This window comes from Cetorhinus maximus, chromosome 5, assembly GCF_964194155.1.
Source record: "Cetorhinus maximus chromosome 5, sCetMax3.hap1.1, whole genome shotgun sequence".
NCBI lineage: Eukaryota > Metazoa > Chordata > Chondrichthyes > Lamniformes > Cetorhinidae > Cetorhinus > Cetorhinus maximus.
In genome coordinates, this window is record NC_135883.1 from 118,144,720 (window position 1) to 118,172,340 (window position 27,621).

Here is a 27,621-nt window from a genome sequence, read left to right on the forward strand (position 1 = left end):
AGAAACGTCTTTGCCCAAAGAGTCGAGAATGTGGAATTTGCTACCACAGGAAGTGGTTGTTTTCTCAAAGGCAATTAGGGATGTGCCACAAAATGCTGGTCTTGCCATCAACACTCACATCCCATGAAAGAATAAAAAGTAAAGTGAATAGTATAGATGCATTTAAGAAGAAGTTAGACAAGCATATGAGGGATAAAAGAATAGAGGGTTCCGATGATAGATTGAGATGAAGAAAGATAGGACGAGGCTCCAATGGAGCATAAAAGCTGGCATGGACTGGTTGAGCCAAATGGCCTGTTTCTGTGGTGTATATTCCATATAATCCTATGCAATGATCCTCATTCTCTGAATGAAGGCCTTCTCAACACACAGACAAGATGCTCCATTAGAAAATGCCAGCGTTAAAAGTGGTCAAAACTGCCAGGCTACACACAGAAAATCTACTTTTGTTGGCAGGAAGCAAAAGTTAACAGAAAATCAGTATTCAAAAACATTTCTACCACCATTCCTGAATTTTACCTAGACATCCAAGTGAAAGGAGAACTAAAAATAACTTGGTTAAAGTCATTGAACATTCCTTGCTTTAGGTCCTGATTGATAAATTGTTGTGAGAATTCAAGGCTTTCATGAATAAAAGTTTCAAAGCTAGTTTACAAAATAATTGATGTAGCAATGCATCAATAGTGTACTATTAACCACACAGATATAGATGTAAAGAATGCGTGCTGTAATTGAAGATTAAAATCATAACCTGGGAATTATGAGATATTATTGTACAAATGTTTAACATGCTTTAAATTCATCTCCCTACTATTGTAATAGAGTTGTTAGCCCTTTAAATTAAACAGGTTAAGGTTTCCATTAAAATAGCAGTCAGAAATTTGATAAGAGCAATGTTAAGCATTTGTATAATATCAATAGCAATATATTAATTTCCAGGTTTATATTCCTGCCTCCAATGAACTAAGAATAGAAGAAAGGCTAGGAAAAGAAAGACAGTGCAAGTATGAGATAGTTATTTAATCACTAGCATATGTTGGCTCTCAATAAAATGTAATCTCCAAAATCTTGCACTGTAGGCTTTCTACCTGTTCAAGATTTGTTGTATGTGTATGAGACCTGATACAGAGAAAGGAAATAACTTACTTCTTGCTTAATTTTCTTTAAAAGGGGTTGCCCATTTTCATGAAGACTACTTATAATTGTAGTTTCATTGGCTTCTTGTTTAATTACATCTCGGGTCTCTTCTGCAAGATGTGATGGTGTCTTACAATGTAAGGAAATGAGACATTATCAAAATCTTCCTATCGATCAGTTTCAAATTAATATTTACACAATGCTAAACAATCACCTAGACATTCTTACCAGCATTTTCAAGGGTCCATATTTAATTTCTTGGGCAGCAAGTGCATTTTTAAAAGGTGTGGGTGTTCTAGGTGAGCCTTCTAATATTGATCGTCTGATATTTGGAGTTCTGAAACTGATTAAACAAGAAAAGCTAAATTACTACGATTTTTAAAAATTCAACGTGTTAACTCATTGCTTTCAAACTTCCCTGCGTCTATGCCATTGTCGAAGTGAACACACAAGAACTTCTAGCCTTAGCCCTCGCAACTGCTGATTGTAACATGACTCCTATCCACCTTTAAGCCTGTCCACCATCTATAAAGCACAAGTTAGGAGTGTGATGGAATACTTTCCACTTGCCTGGATGAGTACAGCTCCAACAACACTCAAAAAGCTCGACACCATTCAGGACAAAGCAGCCCACTTGATTGGCACCCCATTCACAACAATAAATGTTCACTCCCTCCACCACCGACTCACAGTGTCAGCAGTATGTGCCATCTACAAGATGCATTGCAGCAACTTGCCAAGGCTCCTTCAACAGCACCTCCTAAACTGCGACCTCTACCCTAGAAGGACAAGGGCAGCAGATGCATGGGAACACCACCACCTGAAAGTTCCCCTCCAACTCACACACCATCCTGACTTTGAACTATAATCGCTGTTCCTTCACTGTTGCTGGGCCAAATCCTGGAACTCCCTTCCTAACAGCACTGTGGGTGTTCCTACAACACATGGACTGCAGCGGTTGAAGAAGGCAGCTCACCACCTTCTCAAGGGCAATTAGGGATGGCAATAAATAATGGCCTAGCCAGCGACACCAACATCTATCCCATGAACAAATAAAAAAATGTAATAAGGCTATAAAGTTGTCTGGTGGGAAGCCACAGTTACAGTGCATAATAAAAAAAATCTATTGTCCAAACCATTTGGCTTAATGATTATATTAGGGAAGACAAATATAAGTTAAAGCAGTGTTGTTCAATGTGACTATAGTGATATTTGTGTATATTCTTTCAAAATGCTTTGTATATACAGTTAAACATTTTGGCCCATGAACTACAAATTGACAACTTACTTCAAATTCTTATTCAACTGGCCATTTTTCTCTTAAAATATTTTCAAATAAATAACAAAATATTTAGACAAAACACTCAGATGCAGTTATGACAAAAAGACAATTTCTTCAACAAATGACTGTCATGTTAAATCAAAAGTCACTGAAAAACTATCACAAATAAGGCAAATCCTTCTACATGTTGTTTTCTTTATTAATTAATGCTATGAGAAAGCAAACAAAAACTGACAAGAAGCAGAAGCATACTGACGCATCATTTTCTTTTTGAGGCTTAGGTGTTTGGTCACGATGTAGTGGAGTTGTTACAATGATCTTTTGATTGCACACTGGAGTAGAAGTTAATGCAGGAGATTCCATTTCTAGGTGATCATTTGTGGATGTATTTAAAAACTGAAAAGAAAAACAGCCATTAGGTTGAACTGAATGCAACCAAAAACTAAAATGTAAAGTACCATCTGCACAGACCAGGGTTATTAAAAGTGAACCTCTAACAGAAATGGATTTTCATTTGTGTATTTGAAACAATTAAAGTTACTAGTAGATGCAATCACGCAACACAAAATAATGTCTAAGAGAAAAAAGTTTTGTTTCCAGTAACATAATAATGTGAATTTCAGGAATTTTAATTAAAGGTTTAAACAGAAGGAAACAAATAAAATGTTGTACAACTTCAGAATTTAAATTTTGAAACATTTCACTCTTAAAAATCTATTATCCTTTTGTTAAAACAAAGAGGAAAAGTCAGGGACCCTGAAAATCCACAGACCAGCAAGAGATACTATATTTTTGTCTGCACTGTTCGCTGGAACCTCTATTACTGACCATCACAAATTTTCTGGGGTATTATGAAGTTGCCTAATTCACAGAGGGCCTAGCTAGAAATTAAAAAACAATTGTTTCCAAATCTTATAGGTACAGCCATGATCTCAACCTAGATCCCTAGATGCTCCCCACATCAGCCCATTGGTCAGCCAGTACACCTGCTCTCACCAAGCATATCTTCGCCAAACATGCAGAGTTCTAATGAAGGTCCAGAGAGTAGGAATGCAATATGTTCAAAGAGAACACATCTTCTTACACTGTTGGTCATGTTTAGGGCAGGCAGAAAATCTGCCTTCGATAGCCCATCCTGATAACTTTGGAGTTAAGCAAATGTTTTTGCCATGCATTTGCTTTTCAATAAACCTAATAATAGCATTTAAAATTGCAGTTTTAGAATACTTCAGCCAAAAGGGCACAAGTTGAATGTATCAAGATGCAAAAAAATTGTGTTGAAATTGCAACATTGGAAACCTTTGTATCTGGGAAATCAGAAAAAGAGGCCAAGTCTTGGTTACAGGAAACACAACTTTTTGTCTAAACTGAATACAAAATGTAAAAGAGAATCCAATTGTATTCTAGAAAACTCAATGAACAATGTTGGCATTTAAATGCACAAAAATGAAAGCATAACTAATTAGCATTGTGCTGATCTGAGAAGAGTGGTCATAGGGACAGTAGTGAGTGGGTTAAAAATACATAGTTAAATCAGTGAGTACAAAAGTGATTAGTCATTTGTTCCATAGAATTAGTTTCTAAATTGTTAACCATTTCATGTCTGTTGCAGTATTAGTAATATCTGTTGATTACTATTCATCTACCTGCGAGGGAGAGAAAGGCAGGCCTTTGACATGGGTACGCTTAGGAGTAGAGCAGCTGAAGTCAGCTAAAGTGGAGCAACTACTATCACCACTAGTTGGGTGGTTAGGATGCCCTCTCTTTTTGCGGCGAAGGATAGTTGGCGGAGTGATGAACTTTGTAGGAGAGGGTGAGCTGAGCGAAGCAGGGGAGCCCTGGCACACCATGCTTTTGCTTAGGCTTGTGTTAGTATGTCCTTCACACTGGCAAACGCTGCTCTCTTTGTGCTGAAGCTGCGTGATTTTGGCTGTAACATTTTTGCTAGGTGTGTTGTCTTCCCCTTCAAGGAAGTCGAAACTGCTGAGATCAGCCCAAGTAGATGGATCCTGAAACAATTTGGGAGGCACGAATCTATAAACGGCGAACAGTGCCACCTGTGTAACTAAATGCTATAGCTTTCAAAGGCATGGTAACATTTGCTGGGAATACCCTTTTCTCAACCATTTGTACTTAAGTCAGTCTGTAAAAACATGTTTAAAATTTCTCACTTCCTCCAAGATTTTCAGACAGTAAAATCTATACAAGCTAAGTAAATGCAACGCATTGTATATAAGCTTGTTTTGCCTGAATCACCCTACAGTTTCTGTCAATATTACCTGTTGATTCTGAATGTATTAAAATTCATTAAAAATAGCTTGTGTACATTTTTTCCCCAAATCAAATTTATTCTACAATTTAACAGTGTAACTTTATTCACAATACTGAAAGAGCAAACTCATAGGGTAGAACATGCAACTTTGACAGAGTTGCAAAATGAGTGAAATCGGACTGCCTGCCTGTTCTACACCCCACCCAATTTTCCCTTCCACTGAGGTATATAAGAGGCAGCCCATCCAATACTGCCTGTTTTACAACCCCACTGAAGTTGAAAGTTGTAACAATAAAACTTAACCTACACAGAAATTTTGCTTTTTTATCATAGTTATCTTGAATTTCAAATCATGCACCATGTTGGCATTTAAAGATTAACAAATAAAGTAATTAACTGTAGTGATGAAATATTTTGATAATACTATGCATTATTTTAAACTTGTGATACTAACTTATTACCCATAATTCAAAATACCAGCCTTAGATGCAAATCCTATGTAAAAACATGAGTCATACACATCTGACTTTAACCAAAGACCCCAAAACTGATAAAGTCACTCACTGAATCTATGAGTTGAAGTGTTTCTGTGTATTCAGAATTTGGAACATTTCTCAACGGTGAGAGTATTCCATTAGAATGAATCATGCATCTTGCTGGTGATGCACTTTCTTCTGGCAAGCAACCATGATCCATATGAGGCGGATGTGCTGGCTGCCGATGTTCTCCCAGGCAAGTAATGGCCACACTGCTGTTGTGAACTCCTGCATTATCAATGACTACAGTACCGTTCCAACCAGAGTAGTCTGCTGCTTGAGTCTGCAGAAAAGGAAGAGAGAAAGCAAAGGAAGTTAGTAATTAGATTGCACAAGGCTGAACCAGATATTAGCTTAAGCATTTTAGTTGTTGCATCATTCTTGTAAATTACTTTTGAAATGCTATGTAAAGAGCTTTTTCTGCACTACAAAAAAACAGTGCTCTACTATCTACTTCACATTCGCTAGACATACTCTTGACTTTTTTCTTCCCTCAACAAAAAATTTCAGGTATTACAATATAGTAACTAATATTTAAATGTCTTCTTTAACCAATAAAACAACTGAATAATGGGCCACGGCTTCTTTCTGATCAAGGAAAATTTTAGGACAACATTATAAAGTTTGTGGAGTTGTGTGTTCTATGTGGCTTTTATCCTCCGCTAATTAAAATTCTACTGCAGGGCATTTTAGAATCGTGGTTTAGAGTTGCTTTTGTAGCAGTGAATTACTGCAGCTAACCTTTTTAATGCTGCAGCTCACACCAACGCAACACAGAGGTGTGCAAATCAAAATTATCAGAAAATAGAGGAGAAATTAGAGACAAGCTTAATATGTAGTCAGATGATGGAAGAAATGATAAACTTTTAAAATAAAATCAGGTTTATATAGTTTCTAAATGTAAACTATTAGTACAGTTACATAAATTCTCATGCAGGTTATTTTTCATGCAAACCCACTGTACCGACAATTTCCCTTCAAAAACCCCGAGTATGCTGGCCATTTATTGTCACTTGGGTTTGTCTGGCTTTTACCACGTACAGTAAAACCAAAACTAGTACTGTTGCTTTTACAACTGAAATACAGCTCATACATTGTGATTGAACAGCCAGCAAGAGTTTTTGTCATGCATTCACTATCTGCTAATAATTTAAACAAAATGGGTTAACGTAACCAGCCAGGAAAATAATGCATAGTTTAAAAAGAACATTGAAGTAAACTGTCAAAACATGCACTTTAAAAATTAATGTAGGCAAGCAATGAAATGCAATGCAAAAAAGAGCAAAGCCTTAGAAAGCAAAAGACAGATTTGGAACTGGGCTCTAGATTATTTTTTTCAGTAAGTTAAATTGTTTTGGGTATGATACTGTGAGAATTCTTCCCATTGTGACTTAAGATTTTTGGAAATGAAGTAGATGTATTTAAACAGAAAATGCATCCACTATCACTCTGCAGTTGTCTTGTAGAGATATTAGTTTTAAAATGTATTTTTGGTTTCACTGATTTGAAATTAATATAGAGCCTTTAAAAAGTGGAGATGAAAGAGAAGAGCACTGGGGTGAAGCTGCTAGCCCTTTATCCAAGCCACACAGTGACATTCTTACTGGTAATGCCTGCTGCCCTCTCAGTTCATTTTCAGTCGACATTAGTAGCAACTCTAATTCCTTTATTCTTTTCTCTTTTTCAGGATCTTCATCATTATAGTGCCTCTGAAATTAAGAGTTGAGGGAAAAGAAAGAAGAGATCAAAGGGTATGATTTTAAATATGTTATACTGATTAAGACTTCCAGACTTCAGCTACCACAGCTGATGCCAAGGCAACCATGAAGGTCAAAACCAATTATTAAATGAACTTTTTTGTGGATAAATAGTAAAGACTAGCTGCTAATATAGAAAGGACACATTTCTTCCAAAAATCAACATTTTGATCATGTACTATATTTTCTGAAAGATTCATTTATTGAATTTAAAACTGACCTTGAAGAACAGTGGTCTTTGTAGCTCATATAAAAGTGATCAGGAAGAAAACAAATTTAACCTACCTGAATAGCCGCAGTGCCTGGTTGGGGAATATTGGCCATGTTCATATGTAGAGCTACTGGGTAGGGCATCTGATTAGAAATCTGAGAAAAATGACAAAGCATGGTTAAAATCAATACTGCAAGGGCAGTTGGTATTTATCTGTTTTATGTTTACATTTATTATAGTACAAAGTGTAATAAATATTTATAACTCTGAAACAATCTTCAATAATTTAAGAAAAATAATTTCAGTTTGTAATGATAAATGCAACTATTTAGAAATATTTTGCGCTCTTAAATACCTATTAAAAACTCATCTTGTATGCAATTAAGTACATGTAGCATCTACTTTTTGATTTAGGCAAAAAAGTAACTTCAATGGAAATAGAAATACAATTTGAATACAAAGCTGCATTCCAGGAAAAGTTACCGGGCATTCCGTTAACCTTTCAAAAGTAATAGATAGATATGCATACTACATCATGCTAGGATTAATATACAAAAACCATAAAGTTACTAGAAGAGAATGAAAAGCATAACAAAAAGAAATTCTAACAACTTACCTCTTGTGGATCAGGAATGTGAAAATATGCATAGTCACCATTTACTTGGGATTGGGTAGTTGGTAACTGGGCAGATGAAGGAGTATGGGCAAAACCCATGATGTGATTATTTTTTTGAAAATTTGTGGTCACTGTTGGCTGGTTAATTTTAGAAGACTCTTGCAGATAGCCCTCTTGCTCTACTTTACGACGCATTGTGGAATTCCAATGGTTCTTGATAGCGTTATCAGTCCTACAGAGATAATATAAAAATCAACAATTAATGGACAAATTATAAAACTAGAGAAAATAAAAGTTTGGTTATACAGATTTTAGATAAACAATTTATGTAAAAATTGGCCATCCCTTTTAACTAGCAGTGGTAGTCAGATTCAGAGATACACAGTAGCAGTTCATTTTGCTCATCGAGCCATAGTACTCAAACAGAGATCTAAATCTTTTTTGTTCAGATATATTTATTTATAACTGCAAATATGTTCATTCAAGGAATAAACACCAACATGAACTAGAAGGCTGAATAGCTTTTTTCCATGTTGTAATCTCAATGTGATTCTACTAAATCAAAACTCTAATCATGTTGGTATTGTTCCTCTAACAACAACCTGCTGAAATGACTGCATGCAGAACTTGTACATCGGACATGGGAATTGAAGTATTATGGAAATTATTCCAGCTTCAAAAATCATAAAAGGAATTTTTTTTTTATCTATATGGAACCTTTCACACCTTAAGATGTCCCAAGGCATTTTACAGCCAATGAAAGTGTCATCACTGCTGTAATGTACTCAAGTTGAGTCAAGAGTAATTATTTGAAATCTTCTTCCAATTTCTAGCCTACACTAAAGAGTATGTTGCCACCATTCTCTGTAAGAATGTAAAGATGATATTGCATGTTAGCCCATCAAATATGCAAAGTCAGAACTGTGGCAACTAGAGCCCAGACATTGATGAAACAGGCAACTGCAAAAGTACACCATATAAGGCTATTGCTACTTAATAGAAATAGCCATTAAGGTGTGTTGCTCTATACCGTAAAGCTCAATTCCTAATGTATATACCATGTATATTATATATGGTACATTGTGAAACAATATACAACTACGAATTACACAAGATAATGACCCAGATATTTACAGTAAGGCAAAGAAGGAGCATTGGGAGGGGTGGGGGGTTGTGGATGCCGTTTTGCATTTAGCAACCCTACAAGAGTGAGTTTCCCACACAGTCCTGCCAAATTCACACTAATTTTGTCCCTGTTTCCTGACCACAGCCAGCCAGATTAAGGCCAACAGCCTGTAGGGAGAGTAGGTCTTAAGCACTAGGCTGCATCCAGGGAATGGAGAGGAGGAGAGAAGGACTGAAGGTTGGAGCAAGATCGGAAGGGTCAGAATGAGATTGAAAGTTCCAGGGGGAGATTGGAAAGGTCAGGGTAATTGAAAGAGTCAGGGTGAGATCAGAGGATTGGGAGGAGATCAAAGGTCATTGCTGGGGAACGCATGAAAAGGAAGGAGGGATCAAAAACGCAAAGTTTGTGGAAGATCATGTGTAGCCGGTCCTTCAGCAAGAACACATTCAATTTAAAAGAAGCCAATATTTAAAAGCCCAAAACAAAGGCATTGACAAAAGGCTGTTTGTAATGGATAATTTTCAGAAATTAACCAAACTCTGCCTCCCAACATTCTACAGGACCTTGAAAATCTGATGGGTGACTTTTTCAATGTACTAGTTAAGAGTCAACTAATGAAGCCATCAGGCTACACAATGTATATGTTTCTATCCAGTTAAATGATTTGTCTTGACCGTTAAACTCCTGTGGCCAAAACTATAGAACTGTAAATAATAGTTACTGGCTAACGAACTTTATGGAACCACTGCAACTGAATGTGGCTCCCACATTCCTTGGAAATGCTAACCCCAGAGAACTTTTTGATTAGAGCAAAACCTACCTTAAATGATAACCAGGATATTCCCAATCAAAACCACCTTTGTAAGTTAATGGTCTATTCATGATCCAGGGCATGAGATTGTTACAATATATAAAACGACACAGATTTAGAGAGGGGTTTGCGCCGATCATTGTCATGGGTGTGGATTTTTTTGGTAGTTATAAGAAATGTGTTTAGCAGTAAGAGTAATGAAGTAGCAGATAGTAGTAACAGCAGAAACATACAACAGTAAAAGCAGCAGCACAACGACAGAGCTTCTCAGAAAGTAAGTTTAATAAAGGGATTAGATGAACTATAACGGGACAACCAAGCTAAAGGAACAGCAGGTACCGAAGCAGCAACTTTTCAGAAGCTGCAATTCAGGAATTAACAGAAGTTACGGGAACCGTGTTTGTGAGTATGATACTGATTTAACTTAAAAGGGGAGCAGGACACTGATACTCGTCGGTTTCTCGATGTTACAATAAACTTTTAAAAAGAGTTGTGAGCATTGACCATTTTCTCCACCTCGGACGGGTTTGGGCTCCACCTTAGAATTAGGTGTATAAGAGGGGAGGTGTGTGTTCACCTACCTACACATGGTTGGGGATTTGGAAGTCAGCCAATTTCTTCACAGTGGTGGTTTATCGTTAAGCTTGGGGGTGCCAGAGGAAAGTAATCCTTCTCCTCCTAGCCCAAATTCAGTGCTGGAAAAGCATAATAACTACTAGATACTGTAACAGTTCTCACCTCCGTTTACCTGCTGGGTTTCCTCAAAGCATGGGAAGCCCAATCCTTCAGGGTTAAATGCAAAATACAGAAAAAATGTGAAACACTCACAGCCGCATTAAAATATTTAAATGAGCAATCTGTCTCCTAGAGAACGCCCCTCCTCAATTGTATCTGTTAAAAGCATAAGTGGGTGGGCCAACTTTGAGATTTATATTAGTGGTAGGCATCCGTCCACTTCAGGAGCCTGCCCCCGGGGCATATGTCACTTCTGGATTGAACATCATCTATTGTGGCTGCAGAGGCTGAATCATGAGTGGCAATCACTTCCATAGCTGACACAGGTGAATAGCGGTGGCCCAAGGTCGACTGATGTTTTTTCCTTCCGCTTTACTTTTTCCACGCCTTTCCAGGCTGCCTGTCTCCAGGCACTCCAGTCAGCAGCAAGGACTTCCCATGTATCGACTCCGATCCTAGTCAACTCAAAGTCTTACTTTCAGATATCCTTGTATTGCAGACGTGGGCAACCTGTTGGTTTTGTGCCATTGGCAAGCTGACCATGTCTTTGGGAATGCGGCTGTCATCCATTCAATGTATGCAAAGCCATTAGTCCACCTTGGTAAATGCATCCAAAACGACCCTATCGCAGCTTGATTTCTTTTTTTTATTTGTTCGTGGGATGTGGGCATCACTGGCTAGGCCAGCATTTATTGCCCATCCCTAATTGCCCTTGTTCAAAGGATATTTTTAAGAGTCAACCACATTGCTGTGGGACTGGAGTCACATGTAGGTCAGACCAGGTAAGGACAGCAGTTTTCCTTCCCTAAAGGGCATTAGTGAACCATGACAATCGTTTCATGGTCATCATTAGACTTTTAATTCCAGATATTTATTGAATTCAAATTCCACCATCTGCTGTGGAGGGACTCGAATCCAGGTCCCCAGGGCATTGCCATGGGACTCTGGATTACCAGTCCAGTGACAATACAACTACGCCCCGCCTCCCCGGTGCCTCCACTACTGTCTTTTTCATAGCTCAGAACTTTAAGATGGAGTTTAGCTTCATAGATTTCTTTGTGCAGGCTTCAGTATTCATCCGTCCCTTTTGTGCCCCAATGGGCACAATGGATAGAGGATTCAAGATATGGTCTAACCAGAGCACTATATAATTTAACCATGGAACCCTTTAACTTGTATTCATTCTTCTGTTTTGATTATAATATTTCATTGGTTTGTTGAGTGCTGCTTTGCATTCATTGGACACACCAAGCATTGAATTTATTAATATTTCCAAGCCTCTTAACCTCTTTAGCTCTGGAAAAAGTCATATGGACTCGAAATGATAACTATGGGCAGAATATTGCGCTCATCGGGCGGGCGCGCAACCGAACCGAATGAGCATAAAATGATGCGCAATGACATCGGGCGAGCATCTCCGAGTCATCGTGCACTTACATGACATTTTAGTTGGCAGGCGTGCGCAGGGGTCGGCAGTGTGCCCGCTGATAATTAACAGGCCTATTAAGGCCATTAAAGATCTAATTAAATGAAATCTTTCACTGCCCATCCAACCTAACGGTTGGTGAGCTGGCAAAAAGGCCAAGCGGCCTTTGGATTTTTTGTGAAACCTCATCCACAGGTAGGATGAGTTTTCCATCAGTCATTAAAAAATGTTTCAAACTAATTTCTAACATGTCCCTGCTCATGTGACAGAGTCACATGAGGGGACATGTTATTAACTTTTTAAAAATCTTCAATTTAATTTTCAAAAATCTTCATCTCCCTGAGGCAGCTCTATGCCTTAGGGAGCTTTTCCTGCATACATGTGCAAATTTCCACGCTCACCCTCCTCCCAACCCCCACACAGGCAGCACTGAATACTGCAGCGCGCGTTTCATGCTAGGCAGGTCTTAATTGGCCCACCAGCGTGAAATCGTGCCCGATCGCGGGCGACGGTCACTTTCGCGGCCGGTCCTAGGCCCGCCTGCCTGATGAGGGCAAAATTCTGCCTTCTGTTTTTTTCTCCACAGATGCTGCCAGGCCTGCTGTGTTTTACCAGCATTTTCTATTTTTATTTCAGATTTCCATAGTATTTTGCTTTTTTCTCTTTACTTCTTTCTTAGCTTTGTCATTATATGTGCATTGGCAAATTTGTGTCTATGTGCAATACTTTACACATAGAACCATAGAAAAGTTACAGCACAGAAGGAGGCCATTCGGCCCATCTTGTCCATGCCTGCCCGGGGACACCCAGGTGCCCTTTCTAAACCCACCTTCCTGCATCCTGCCCATAGCCCTGCAGCTTACAGCACTTAAGGTGTAGATCCAGATACGTTTTAAAAGAGTTTAGAGTTTCTGCCTCTACCACCAACTCGGGCAATGAATTCTAGACACCCACTACCCTGTGCGTAAAAAAGTTCTTCTTCGTGTCCCCCCTACACCTTCTGCCACTTACCTTGAATCTATGTCCCTGGTTCTAGAATTCTCCACCAAGGGAAACAATTTTATCCTGTCCACTCCATCTATTTCCCTCATAATTTTGTACACCTCAACATCGCCCCTTTAAATTTTGTTTGACATTGTCCTGTCTACTTAAATATTTTAATAATTCATCGTAATTTCTGAGTTTCCTCCTTATTTTAATGTGCCTTAATGTAATATCATCTGCAAATTTGCATAGTTTCTAAATTCCCCATCATTGATGTAAACAAAACATAAGTAATCCCAATACTAATCCCTTGGACACCCAATCAGTACCCCTTCCCACACCCATTCTGACAATTCCTCCAACAGTTACATGTTGGTGTTACCTACTCAATTTCTCTCACTAGAGGTTGAAATGTGCTCCAAAGATCCCCATTAGTATATAGCATGGTAATATGGATGCTACAATTCTGTAATTTATTACAGGGCTACTCTTTCATGGATCCAGAAGATTTTAGGCTCTTATTTTCTACAGGTTTGGCTTTAACATTTATTTCTTCAATACAGCTTACCTTCCAGGGAGTAGCTTTGCTATTTCTGCCCATCTATTTCCAAGTCTTTTATGTGCTTGATATATAATTCGGTCTTCTTCTTCAGTCCAGGAAGTCTTTTTCACTTCAGGGTTCAGATGATTGTGCCACCGTTCCCGGCATTGTTTTCCTATTCTACCTTTTAAGTGCTTTGCGATAACAGACCAGCGTTTTGGGCCATATTTCTGAACAAGTTCTATTACCTATAATAAAAAATTGTGTTTTTAAAATACCATAGGCAAGTTATGCAAAATTTAACATTATTCTAAATTATGGAATTTATCTTAAAATAGTTAAGTACTAAATTCAAAATTTTTAAGTAAACAAAAAGTGTTCATTATTTAATAATGTTTGACTTAAAATACTTTATTATTGCACACCAAGGGCTGAATCTTCCGGTTGGCGAGCGGGGACGGGCGTAAAATGACGCGTGATGACATCGTGTGTCATCTTGATATTTCATTTGGCGGGCACGCACCGGAGGCAGCTGTGCGCCCGCCGAAATGTCAACGGCCTATTAAGGCCATTAAGGAAGTAATTAAGATAAAAGCAAAATACTGCGGATGCTGGAAATCTGAAACAAAAACAAAAATCGCCGGAAAAACTCAGCAGGTCTGACAGCATCTGTGGAGACATTTCGAGTATGACTCTTCATCAGTAATTGAAGTAGTTCAGAACGCTGCATGTCCAACCTTAAGGTTGGCGGGCAGGCGAAAAGCCCAAGCAGCCTTCACGTTTTTCAGGAAACCTCATCCACAGGCGGAATGAGGTTTCCTGAAGCTTTTATAAAACAAATACATAGTGGAGAATTTTCTCCCCTTCGGGGGCGGTTAGGCAGGAGCGGGCGCGGGGAGTAGACTACGTCGGGGCCTGAGCTCTTTCGTGCATGCAGTGTCACATGAGCTGGGACATGTCTATGAATTTTATTTTAAAATTTTATTAAACTTTAAAAACCTTCATGAAGCCTCATCCCACCTGTGAAGGCTGCCCGGGCTCTTTGCCTGCCCACCAACCTTAAGGTTGGATGGGCAGCTCAATTAAGTGTTTTAATTGATATTTAAATTACCTTAATAGGCCTTTGACAGTTCGGCGGGCGTACAGCCGACTCTGGTGTGCGCCCGCCAAACCGAAGATCTGAATGATGCATGTCCGACGTCAGTTTACACGTCAGCGAGCAGGGCCCGTCCCCGCTCGCGAGCCGAAGATTCTGCCCTTAAATTTTCCCACCTTTACAAACATGTCCCAACTCACGTGACACATTAGAAAAAGCACGAAACCTCATCCACGGGCGGGATGAGGTTTCATGTAGGTTTTAACAAATTTAATTAAAGTGTATTTAAAAGTTATGGACATGTCCCAACTCATGTGACAGTGTCACATGAGGGGACATGTCAGGGAATATTTTTTTCTATTTTTCTGATTTTTTAATGTACAGCCGATCTCCCTGAGGCAGCACTTAGCCTTAGGGAGATGAGTTCACTCTTTTATGCACATGCGCAAAAGAGCGCACTCTCGGTTCAGGGAATCCCCCCCGCCCACACAGGGAGTGCATAGCGCTTCTGTGCAGACTAGGCGGGCCTTAATTGGCCCACCCACGTAAAATGGTGGCACGCCCACTCTTCAACATCCCCCCTGACAGGGGGAAAATTCTGCCCTAAGAATACAAGAAATAGGAGCAGGAGTAGGTCATGAGCCCCTCGAGGCAGTTCCGCCTTTCAGTAAGATCATTACTGATCCTCGATCACAACTCTACTTTCCCACCCAATCGTCATATCCCACATTTCCCTTAGTATCCAAAAATCTTTTGATCTCAGCCTTGAATACACTCAAGGACTGAGAATCCATAACCCTCTGAGTGATAAAATGTCTCCTTATCTCAGTCCTAAATGGCTCACCCCTTATCCTGAGGCTATGCACTATAGTTCTAGACTCTTCTGCCAAGCAAACCAGCCTATCAGCATCTATCCAGTCAAACCTCCTCAGAATTGTTTATGTTACAATGAGATTACTTCTCATTCTTCCAAACTCCAGAGAATTAAGGTCCATTCGACTTAATCTCTCCTCATGGGACAACCTTCTCATCCCAGAAATCAATCTAGCGAACATCTGTTCCCTCCTAGGCAAATATATCCTTCCTTAGGTAAGGATACCAAAACTGTAAACAGCACATCAGGGCCTGAATTTTTCAGGCGGCGGGCGGGCTTGGCAGGAGCAGGCGGTCGCGGAGCCCATCGCCACCCGCGATCAGCTCCGCACCACCATTTTACGCGGATAGGTCAATTAAGGCCCACCCAGCGTAATATGCGAGCGGTAGTGCTCAGCGTTACCTGTGCGGGCGGGGGTAGGAGGGAGAGTCAGGCCAGCACGAGCGCTTCAATCTTCCTGAGGCACGGTGCTGCCTCAGGGAGTTTGAAGGGCTTTTGAAATTATTAAATAAAAGGTTTAAAAATTTATTTAAACATGTCCCCTCATTTGACTGTGTCACATGAGATGGGACATGTTTTTATATTGATGAAAATGTTTTTATTTAATCAATGAAAGCTTTAGGAAACCTCATCCCGCTCGTGGATGAGGTTTCCTAAAAACGCGAAGGTCACTTGGCCCTTTTGCCTGCCCGCCAACCTTAAGGTTGGATGGGCAGCATTTTCAATTACCTTAATTAGTTCCTTAATGGCCTTAATAGGCCGTTTACATATTGACGGGCGTGCAGCCAACTCCGGCGCGTGCCCGCCGAACGAAACATCGCAACTCAGCATGATGACGTCAGGGCGCACGCCCAATGTTATCCCAGGTTATTTTACGCGTCAGCTTGTCGGGCCCGCCCCCGCACGCCGACTGAAAAATCCTGCTGCAGGTGTGGTCTCACCAAAGCGCCATAAAATTTTAGCAAGACTTCATTACTTATGTACTCCAACCCCTTGCAGTAAAGGCCAACATATCATTAAATGAATTTCATATTTTATCTTTTGGTCTTCCTTTCACAAACCATTTCCAAGTTATTTTTCTCCTTTTTTAGATTCTACTTGTAAAAAATCAAGACTGAATAAGCAATCAGGTTACCTACTATTAAGGAATGTATGCGATCCAGAACATGATAACCCTCATTCCAGTTTCCCCTGCTTCCTCTATATACATGGCCCGACAATATTTGACATTTCTCTCAGGTGAGCGGTGAGTTTCTGATCTCGGTTGGGTTCTTTGGGTCAAAAGCCAGGTCAAAAAACAACACACTTCTAACTACTCAGCCTTTTAATAAATTACCGTACCCTTTGGTCCTCTTCTTTTGTCCAAGGGCCTTTAATAAGTTCAGGATTTAGAACTTTTTGCCATCGGTGTTGGCACTGCACATCAGTCCGATTCTAGATTTGTAAAGGAATACAGGAACTAATTCTAATGTTTTAAAGAGTTTTCAAGAGAATGTACAACACTTTGTGGCTTTAATTCAATGCAATACTCAGCAGACAAGTTTCATTTCTGCATTTCACTTTTCAAGCATATGTGTAAGATGATAAGGGAAATAACTTATCAAATGCAACTATTGCATACATCAATAAGCCTTTAACATGTCAATTTGTCATAGTGAGGAAATTATTCTATTAAACAAATTTAGACGAAAATATTTTGTCTTTTGGTATTGCGTAGTATATTGTTTTGACATCAGCAAACTACATATAATCTTAATGGAACAGCTGTAGCAAGTCAGGTGTCAGATAGTTAACCAGGTGCTTGGCAGTAAGACGGTTCAATTCCTATTATTAAAAGTGAAATTAAATGATCCATAAATTATCCAGAAATGAAACAACTCATTTAAGGGTCATCAAATACATGTGACATATTTTATAGTTCTGAGTCACCCAAAACTTTTGTATCTCCACATAATAATTGAAAATATATTTTTTAAACTCAACATTCAGCTTCCTGGAAGAATATTGTAACATCATTGCAATAAGAAAACTTATTCAACCAGGTATTGTGAAGTGAATCCTTTTGCCAGTTCTCATTTCAAACTTGGTCTTTGAGTCGTGGTGAGATGATGTTAAGCAATTGGATTTATTATATTTAAAATATTACTATACTTTGCTTATACCTTTATTCATATATGCTTAACTAATTATACTAGTTTTCAAAAACAAGGACAGCAATTAATTTTCAGAAAATAAGTACAAATAATATGTTTACTTTAAGTGAGAATAACATCTTGAAGTATACATAAATACTATAGAAAATAGCACTTACTGGAAGGAAATTAGCAATCACTTTCCAGTCTTCTGTTCCATGTTGTTCAACTAATTTCTTCAGCTTTTCATCCTTTAAAAAACAAGTGTTTTTGTATCTATTGTGCATATATACTCACACACACACAAACAAACAAACACACACACACTTAAAATCCCAGTTAAAAAGACTTGAATTGATCAAGAGAGCAATGGTATAAATGGTAGACACTGCAATAATAAGTATCAGAATTAAATGTAAATATCTTTTTCACCAACAAAATACTATTTTCAGCAACTCCAAGATTTTATGTTAAATCAAAATGAACTTAGTATAACTTTAATATGTCAGACAATTTTTAGTTTCATTTGATTACACTTTCATCTTATAGGTCTTTAAAAAAAGAGCTGCATCGCGTTCAGCTAATCGTGACATACCTCTTCACGTGTCCACCTGGTTTTACTTAACTGGCGTTTACAAGACTTTGGTTGTGGACCATCATAATCATGATCAAACATTTCAATCTCTTCTTCTTCCTCATCACTACTGTATAAACTACAAACAAAATAATTTTAACATTTAGGCAGCAATAAGTCATTTTCATATATTCGCTTTGAAAACAATTGCAGGGTTCAACAAAGAATAAAAATAATTACTGCATTTTCAGATACAGAATCAGGGAACATCAGACATTTAGGTTCAGTAGAGCATTCACAAACATATTCCAAACAGCCTTTTGGGCACTGCCTGGAAAAGTATATGATTTTAATACCATTAAATAGTTAATCGTAGAATCCAATTACTTCACAGTTAAATGCACCCTTTTTTCTAGTGCATTGAATTCTATTTTAATAGTCAGATCACTTAAAACATACTCAAATAATAAAACAATTTTACTAGTTATAGAAGAATTGCTCACAATTAACACTTGTAAAAGACACCTAATGGATCAGTAAAACCATTCTGATATTGGTATATGCATTTCCTTGCACAAGAAGCTTCCATTAGCATATTTTACAATCATGTCCAATAAGTTAACCATAAGGTTGACCATAAATTCTAGAATACAAATGGTTTTATCACAGATCAGTAAGTTTTTGTCCATTTAAAAATTTCAGCCCTAAAGAAATAAAAGATTTGTGACAATTTTGATTGGGTATTAGGTATTTGTAAGACATACATACTGAGGTAGCGAAAGGGGCATTAAAATTGACTTCATAACCCAAGGCTATGTAGAGAGGAGAATATCTACATTGGCTGAAGTTCCCACTCTTGACTTGTAATAACTTCTGTAGGTGTGTGTGTATGGATGTCAGATGAGGACACAAACTGGGCTCAGGGTGATGTTCTCTATTATCAAATAGTCTGTAAAGCTCACTGTAAAGGCTTATTTGAAAAATGGCCATTTGGGCAAGATAATAAGAGCGACTTTTTCAATAAGGGCAACTTTACCCTGTCTACTTGATAGGGTAGATACCAGGATTTTCCACTTGTGGGAGAGACTAGAACTACAGGGCATGGTTTAAGAATAAGAGGTCTCCCTTTTAAGATGGAAATTAGTAGAATTTTTTTCTCTCAGAGGGACAAAAGTATGTGGAATTCTCTCCCCCAGAAAGCAACAGAGGCTGGGTAATTGAACTTATTCATGGCAGAGTTAGACAGGTTTTTGATAGTCAAGGGTTGTGGGGGCCAGGCGGGAAAGTGGAGTTGAGACCACAACTTGATCAGACATGATATTATTGAATGGCAGAGCAGGCTTGAAGGACTGAATGTTGTGCTCCTTCTCCTATGGATTCAATACTGCCATGATTAGAAGGCAAGATTAGTTTAGGGTATCCCCTCAAAAAGGGATATAAAATAGAGGAATCATTAAATGTCTCATTGTGGACTCACTGCACCCAGCTTCAGACCAGTAATAGATGAGAGCAATTGGATAGGTATTATGCATACCACTGGGAAACTAAAGAAAAGGGGAAAATAGCTCAAAAATGTTCTGTTCTTTCTGAAAAAAAATTAAATAAAAACTTTAAATATATTATCTTGTTTCAATGCTTTATCAGAAGTTAACTTTTCTTAGCACACTATAACTGGATATTTGAAGAGTCCAGCATCAATAACCTTAGCTGATTAAGCATGAATTCTTATTAATGGACGAAACAGGATTTTAGTCATTGTCGTCCCAATCTCTTCAAAAAATATCATTGCACTCTACAACCGGTATCACAAAGTGGCTACAGTTACAATTACTTTTCTTAAGCTCTACTTTCCATTGCTTCAACTATCAGTTGGACGAGACTTCTCAATCACTAGCCCCACTCCAAGTTCAACCTGCAGGAGGCATTGTTCCAGCAGGCTCATGATTCAAACAAGTGCATTTTTTCTCACCTAACACATCACCCCATCTAGTGGTATGGACGAGAACTGACAAAACTACCCCACTTGGAACGCTGGGTCTGGATGCCAGGACTGGAATATCAATCCATGACTTTTTGGGTTGTGAATCAAATAATTAACTCATAACACCAAGAATCGCAGCCCAAGCCATTGATTTTCTTTAACCCGCGACAGAACAGATGTTTATTTGCAACTTTTAAATTGGGAACACACCTTATTGCTTGCATAAGTACTTTCTTTGCTCTAGAAAGGTATTTGGACAATTTAAAGTCAGCATGGGTCCACAGCAAGCAAAAAGCAAAGTTAACGGGGACTGAAACATGCAATTAATTTTCCCACTACTTTCTCACCTAGGTTCAAATTCAATCCAAATTAATGGAAGGAATTTCTCTTCCTGTTGGCTGTGTTAGGGCACTCTCAATCCAGACCCTAGCAGAAATGCATTCACAGCACAAAATTGTCTATAATTGAGCAAAAATGGACACTTTCACTCAGAAGGAAGCAGAGGAATTCACATTGTTGCAGTAGGTGTGCCCTTCTGAAGTCCAATCAGTATATCCCTAACTCAGGAATGCTTGAGAGGTGACAATATTCATTTGGGCACAGTAAAACAATGTATAAATCTAAATAAGATGACACAATTTTTCTTAGTATATTATCTTCAAGGCTTAACTTCATAGGCAAATGAAACTTCTGTATTTAAAGTTCAAGTGCACTAACAGACTAAATATAAACTGAAACTGGTTTTATTCAACTTTGCATTCTGGTAGATATCATTGCTTGCTAAGAAAATTCGACCCGTTGGTGAAAATAGACTAAAAGGTAAACTTATTACAAAACAAAACGAATGCACATTGCTGAGTTCTTAGTACCGCGATTATAATGTCCCTACTTCCAACTATAAGATTTTAGACAGTTTTGTTAGTCACCCATAAATACAAGCAAAATAAACCAACTCGGCAATTAATGGGTTAAAGCGTGACAACTGCAGCCCTCTTGTCTAACTTGTTAAATTCGCAATCTGTAGTTTCGTGCATGGACAAAAAAAAAACACGGTGCTTGCTACACTAAATTAAAAAGAAACATTAAGTTGCCTTAATACTATAGCTCTGTGGGTGCTTTGTTAGTCCTGAAATTTTGAAAGAATCCTATTGCAAACTAGTTTCTTTTAATAGAGTAGATCGGCCCGTATGGAATTTCCATACGTTCAGCGTACAAAGGACCTGCATGGCTTCTAGTAGTGCACTGCACACTCGGGCAAGTGTCATTGTTCCCTATTTCATTCACATTTTAATGACGAGAATGCATTTGATATATTCAGTTTTCTTAGACCACAAATATTAGTCACACACGAATGGTCAAATACGAGAAAAAGCTCTTAGCAATTTCTGCCATTGCTACGCATAACTTTGACAACTTAGGTCACAGCCTTCGCCAAGTTCAGCTTTTCATGACACATCCAGGAACCACCTTATTACGTTGAAAAATTAGGATCAGGATCTTGTTTTCAGTGGTTTCATACAGCTTGCAACAATTTAAAATCCACGTGTCACTTCACCAGTCCATGTACTAACAATAAATATGTGATCTAGTTCATTGATCAATACTGGATACACTTATTTTCCTTTCATGCATGAAAGCATTCGGCTACGTCAATAACATACTGAACTAGAACTTGTCTCGGACTCGTGTGGTGTTCAGTGGATACTGAACATAGCAACTGAGAAACTACAATGCTAACACATAAACACGAACCGTCAGCTATTTCCTATATGAACAGCGTGTTGAAAGATCAGAAATATTATTGTCGCAGCTCCACTTACGTGAATATTTTGGAGACATACAATGTAAAGTGTGTCTCTTCAGCCTGTACAGCAATTCTTACAAGATACTGCAGTGTCTTTCTCATTTTAAGACTGTTGTTCCCACTCAGAACTTGCGCATATGAATGAAAGCTCTGCACATTTTAAATCTGCTCGTTCTACAGCATGCCCACACAATTTATAATAATATATTGAGCCATTGATATATAATCCCCGTTTTAACCAGTTTTTCAATTACGATTGGAAAGTTTATTGCAGAAACTTAGCGTAGCATGCATACAAGGATCCGGATCCATTCATAATTTTAGCTGCATGAAGTATGAGAACAGGACTGAGCTTCTCGCTCACTGCTTAACAAGTCTTCTCAAACCAGTGAAAAGCTCGCAAAATTAAAGTGAAAGTTCTTCCTCTTTCTACAATAATCATTTTTGTTCATTAGGCAGCAGTCAAAACATATAATTCAGTTACCTATTCCGTGGCCGCCGAGCCATGAGTCTCTCACAGAGTGCGGAAGAAGTGTCGCTGCAAGTGATCACTCAAACTCACACGAGGAGGAAGCAAATTGAGATTAAAGTGTACGTCTGTAAACACAGATTCCTACAAACAAAGCCCTGGACCCTCCCCTCCCGCCAAATCTCGCGCCCAAACCAGTCAGCGTAGTACGCAGGCGCACTGCTGACCTTGGCGGTCCTCCGTGAAACCCGCCTTTTTCCTGCGATCCCCGCTCAGTCCGCACCACGCCCCCACTCCCAACACCACCCCCCCCCCCTGAGTTTTAGAAAGTAAACAAGTAGAGATAATGTGCTTTTGTCCTTCATCTGTCAGCTCTCACAGCATCCAGTCGGGGGGTTCCCTGTTGTTAATCTACACAATTACCATATTGCTTCTAAAAGAATTACTTTCTCCCGCAGAGAAAAATGCAGAGATGTTGTACAACCCAGTAAATTTATGTAATACTTTCATTAATAGCGAAATACTGCTTGTGTGACAAATTTGGAAAAGTGGGGGAGGAGGTTATGCCCTAGTTACCGTTTCTTGAAAGTCAAGAGGAAAGTGTTTATTATAAAATATTATTTCATGATTATTTATACCAACAAGAAAGACAAGCTACACTTTTAAATGATTATATGACACATTTTTGTACTGAACGAAAAGTCGAGTGCTTATTCCATAGATGGCGCAACCTGCACTTTTGCAATGAAACCTAAATATGGAGTAACGAGGGTCCTTTGTTCGTAAACGTATCGGTATCAAAAACAAAACAATAATGCAAATGTTCATTTTTCTTCTTTGTATCTTCCGAAATTCAAGCTTAATTATAAAAAAGTTACTATTTTCTTATGATAAATACAAATTATATTCAAAACCATAGATTAAAATTTATTAACCAAACAGCATTCTAGGTTATGTTGCGCTATAATTACAATTTAAGTATTTTCATTTATGTTATAGATCCTGTAAAGCAACATAAACCTCCTAGATGTATTATCCGCACCAATAGGTTTACAAGTTTAGTGAGAGCAGTCATTTGGAATCTTGGACCACTGGAATAGACTTCCTCTTTCCTGCACACTCCTGGCACGTGTGTAATACAACGGGACAATAAACCTATAAAGCACTTGGAGTCATGGATCGACTGCAAAGAATGTGTAGAAACTTCAGATCAAACCAAATTCCAAATCAAAATGACAAAGCCCCCAAATAAACAGAATTCCCAAATCTTTTGCCCCTATGCTTATCTCCATCCGATTAATGTTGTACTATTACTTAATGTTTAAATAAACAAAATATTGCAAAGTCTGTCATTTACTGTGTGTTTACAACTTAATTCGGTTAAACTCGCAGTTAATTTTTAATTGCCAGGAATCTGTAATACCTGTTAACTTGTCATTTAGATCCGTTGAAGTAATTTATTTCTGCAAAATTCCCCCCAGAAACACCCTATTGCAAGTTATTTTCTCTGGATTTATAGTAATGTTTTTTTTTCGCGCGTTCGCATTTGTGTTACTTTAAATGAATGTGCATCCACGCCGAGGCTGGGATCACTTGGAATATCTTCCGTGATCGGTTTCTATTTCCAATTTTATGGCAACGAGCTGCTCTTGCTTTTTTTGTTTAAAGCCTCTTTTTGGTTACTTTTTTTAAACTATTGTGTCAGAAGGGAAGAAAACTTTACACCAGGTTGTTGCTTGGACGGACCCTGAACCTTCAACCAGCGTTCATATTTTTTATATTTGACGGGCGCACTGTTCCGGCCTGCACTCTTCTTTTGTTGTTTGGTCCTGCCAATTCTTTTTTTTTACTTTTATTGTTGTAGTTCTTGCCTTCAGTTTGTCATCTTTCTTCCTCTTTTTGTAGATTAGTTTCCTCATTTCCGTTATCGTCGCTTCCCCCGTGTTACTCTTCACCCTTTTCTTTCAGTACCAGCCCCCTCCTACCCCACCCCTCTTACTTAGTGGTGCTATTTCCCCCTCGATTTCCTCCTCCAGGTGTCCTTTACCTGTATAAAATAGCCCAGTTATTTTGCATTTCCGTCAGTTGATACTCCTTTCCTATAATCCACCCCCTCTAGATTTCCTAAGCTCTATCTTGCAGGAAAGGGGGGCTTTTTAAAAAAAGAAACACTTCATATATCCAACATTTATATTTTTAAAATAAATCAGATCCAGCGACAGTGTGGCCACTTTAACCAGATGCTTTGTTACTGTCTGCCTTCCTTGTCACAGCTTTTTCCAGCATGGATTGCATTGACAGGGTCTGGGTCAGAAAATGCTGGAGAAACACTCTGGCAGCATATATGGAGATGAAAACATTTATAATTTGCTGTCAAAAATAACGGCAGGGCTAATGGTTAAATAGATGGTACATCAATGGCCAAGAACTGTTGCATTTCTCATTTTCTTCCAGGTCCTAGTGAAAGAAGTCATGGGGATGAAAAGTTAATATTTTTAAAAATTCATTCATGGGATGTGGGCTTCGCTGGCTGTGCCAGCATTTATTGCCCATCCCTAGTTGCCCCTGAGAAGGTGGTGGTGAGCTGCCTTCTTGAACCGCTGCAGTCCATGTGGTGTAGGCACACCCACAGTGCTGTTAGGAAGGGGGTTCCAGGATTTTGACCCAGCGACAGTGAAGGAACAGCGATATAGTTCCAAGTCAGGATGGTGAGTGACTTGGAGGGGAATTTCCAGGTGGAGATATTCCCATCTATCTGTTGCCCTTGTCCTTCTAGATGGTAGTGGCCTTGGGTTTAGAAGGTGCTGTTGAAGAAGCCTTGGTGAATTCCTGCAGTGCATCTTGTAGATGGTACACACTGCTGCCACTGACCTGTTGAGTGGTTTCCAACGTTTTCCCTCTCTCGTTTAAAAAAAGTCAGATTTACAGCAGTACTATGCATTTTTGTTTGGGTCCAGATCAGGCACATGATGTATGCACCTCACCCATGCCAAAAAGTTGCAGGTAGATAACGTGCAGCTCAACACACACTGGGATGCCAAAAATTCGCGCAAACAAAAAAAAACAACTTTGACCAGTCATATACACGAAAATAATTATCTATAAACGATCATTAAAATATAGATAAATATCTACCAACGTCAAAATCCACCTCCACTCCCTCCCCCCGCCCACCCCACTCCATCCCGTATCTCCCACCTTGTCTACTAAAGACCGGCCAGCAGGTGAAATCCTCACCACCCAATAAATCGCGCGCCCCTTCCCCCCCCCCACCCCCGCGCCGTCTGTGTTCTCACTCTGCAGACCGGGGGTGGGGCAAGGGGGATGTGTTTCTTTTAAACCGCCCGCCTTACCCCACTCACTATCAACCGGGAAAAGAGCCGAGATCCGCCCCTCCCCCACCCCGCGGCCACGTGACGCCGCTAACGGTCGCGGCCCCAGTTGATTTCACACGTACCCGAAGGAGGCGTCCATGGGCGGGAGTCGATCCGTCAGCGCTGCTTTCCTCAAGCACCAGCGAAAGAAATTTCATCCCCACCCCCACCCCCTTGGGGGTGTGGGGGTCTGCAGGAGGAGGTGGTGCTGGTGTCGGGGGGAGATATGGGGGTGGGATTCCTACCCCAAGTAACAACACTTATTTTTTTTTAAAAAGATCTCAATTTCCATCCACCCTTTCACCCCCCCCGCTCCACCCGCCAAGAATTTGTTGATTATTATTTTTGTCGTTGTTCTGACTGACTACACTCCTATTCACAAAATCTTCCCCACATCTGGAATCCTCTACCGATTCAAATTGCGGCGGGTTCTCCCCGGGAACGCCCTCGCGCCCGCCCACTCCACGTGCCACACGCCCTCGGGTGGGGGAGGAGTGATGGATTTCTCATGCGCGATTTGTGGGGTGGGGGAGTGCGGGGTGTCGCGGGAATGATGAATCTCGCATGCGCGATTGTGGGGAGGGGGAGGCAGCCCAGGTTGAGGGGGTGGGGTCGAGGGAGCGATGAATGTCGCATGCGCGGATCGTGGCGGGGTTGAGGAGGGCCGAGAAATCTCACGTGTGCGCGTCAGTGGGTGAGAACGCACCGTCTCGCTCTCATCGCAGCCTCAGGTACAGGCGGTGCGAGGGGAGGGCGGGACTAGCGCGTGTGGCGAATTCCCTCACCTGCATGGTTGGCAGGTTCACAGAGCCGCGTGCGCCCCCGGGCTAGCAGCTACCTGCTGGCTTTTGCGTGATATTTGCATTTGTCCGTCTTTCCTACCCCTCTCCCCACACCTCTCTGTTAAAGCTTCTTGCCCTGGAAGCGCTTCTTGACCATTATGAACGCCTGCCAAAAAAAAAATCCATTGTACAGAGGGTGGGTTGGGCGGCAAGAAATATGAAATACAACCAGTGCTGCCAGCTTTGGCATTCTTGTTAGAAGTTAGCTTGATAAGAAAAGCAGCAGCAAATGCCCTTTCTGGAAATTCCCTTCCACGCCCAGTTATAACCCATAAATCATAAGACCTGCTTTAATTTGTGAATTGCAGCTGAAATACAATTGTAGCTGTTCTGGATATCTCTTTTACAATGGAAAATCTATGAAGGACCTATTTGCCCTCTGTTAAAATTAACATAATTATAATTAACTTCTTTATAGATCAGTAACGCAGACATATTCCTTTAAGGTCGTACAGTATGTGTTTTCTATGCATTATGAAAATTAGAGCTGTTTGGATAATTTTCAGCCAAGAGCATACATTAAAAAGGATTCTTTTTTATGTTTCCACATTCTTTTCTCTAAACAAAAAGTTTAGGTAGCCTGTAAGCAATATTCATGGCTTGTGTGAAGCATCGACACCAGCATGGACTGTTTGGGCTAACTGGCCTGTTTGTGTGCTGTATAGCCTATGTAATATTTAAATTTAAAATTCAGGCTATTAACATTTGCAGTAGCATAGTGAACAAAAGATAGAAACAGATAAGGAAGGCCATCCACCCCTTACCTTATCCAACCAGAAAATTCCTCACCATAGCATACAACTACTTTTTCCTCCATTGTGCTATCCAGACTATTGTTTTTTCTAAGTAGGTTAGCATTCTATTTGCTTTATTGATTGGTGAAGTTCACTTAACGTACTTATACTATTTTCCTTTCTGGGCTTTCTATGCACGTGTTTCCCTGTTTAAAATTAAGGTTTTAATACCTAATTTAAAGTAGTGTACACGGGAATGTAGTACGAGTATATTAGATGTTCCTATCTGACTTTTGTTGAATAGAAT

At 39.5% G+C, this 27,621-nt stretch overlaps 1 protein-coding gene across 7 annotated transcripts in view; it reads right to left on the reverse strand.

The window, feature by feature from the left end:
* myb (v-myb avian myeloblastosis viral oncogene homolog) overlaps positions 1-25,911 on the reverse strand; it is a 38,611-nt gene extending 12,700 nt beyond the window's left edge. For 2 of the 7 annotated variants that reach the window (XM_078542369.1, XM_078542371.1), the window contains exons 1-13: positions 22,380-22,523; positions 18,132-18,249; positions 17,716-17,787; positions 16,746-16,838; positions 13,462-13,682; positions 7,812-8,043; positions 7,270-7,350; positions 6,832-6,936; positions 5,256-5,510; positions 4,066-4,428; positions 2,676-2,815; positions 1,366-1,480; positions 1,147-1,266 (exon numbers count right to left, since the gene is read on the reverse strand). In XM_078542369.1, coding sequence (XP_078398495.1) covers positions 1,147-1,266; positions 1,366-1,480; positions 2,676-2,815; positions 4,066-4,428; positions 5,256-5,510; positions 6,832-6,936; positions 7,270-7,350; positions 7,812-8,043; positions 13,462-13,682; positions 16,746-16,838; positions 17,716-17,787; positions 18,132-18,249; positions 22,380-22,402 — 1,938 coding nt within the window. In that variant the 5' untranslated portion in view covers positions 22,403-22,523. Of the gene's footprint in view, positions 1-1,146; positions 1,267-1,365; positions 1,481-2,675; positions 2,816-4,065; positions 4,429-5,255; positions 5,511-6,831; positions 6,937-7,269; positions 7,351-7,811; positions 8,044-13,461; positions 13,683-16,745; positions 16,839-17,715; positions 17,788-18,131; positions 18,250-22,379; positions 22,524-25,821 lie in introns of those variants that run through there. The other 5 variants (XM_078542370.1, XM_078542375.1, XM_078542374.1 and 2 more) reach the window with 5 other exon arrangements.
* Positions 25,912-27,621: the final 1,710 nt, after the last annotated feature.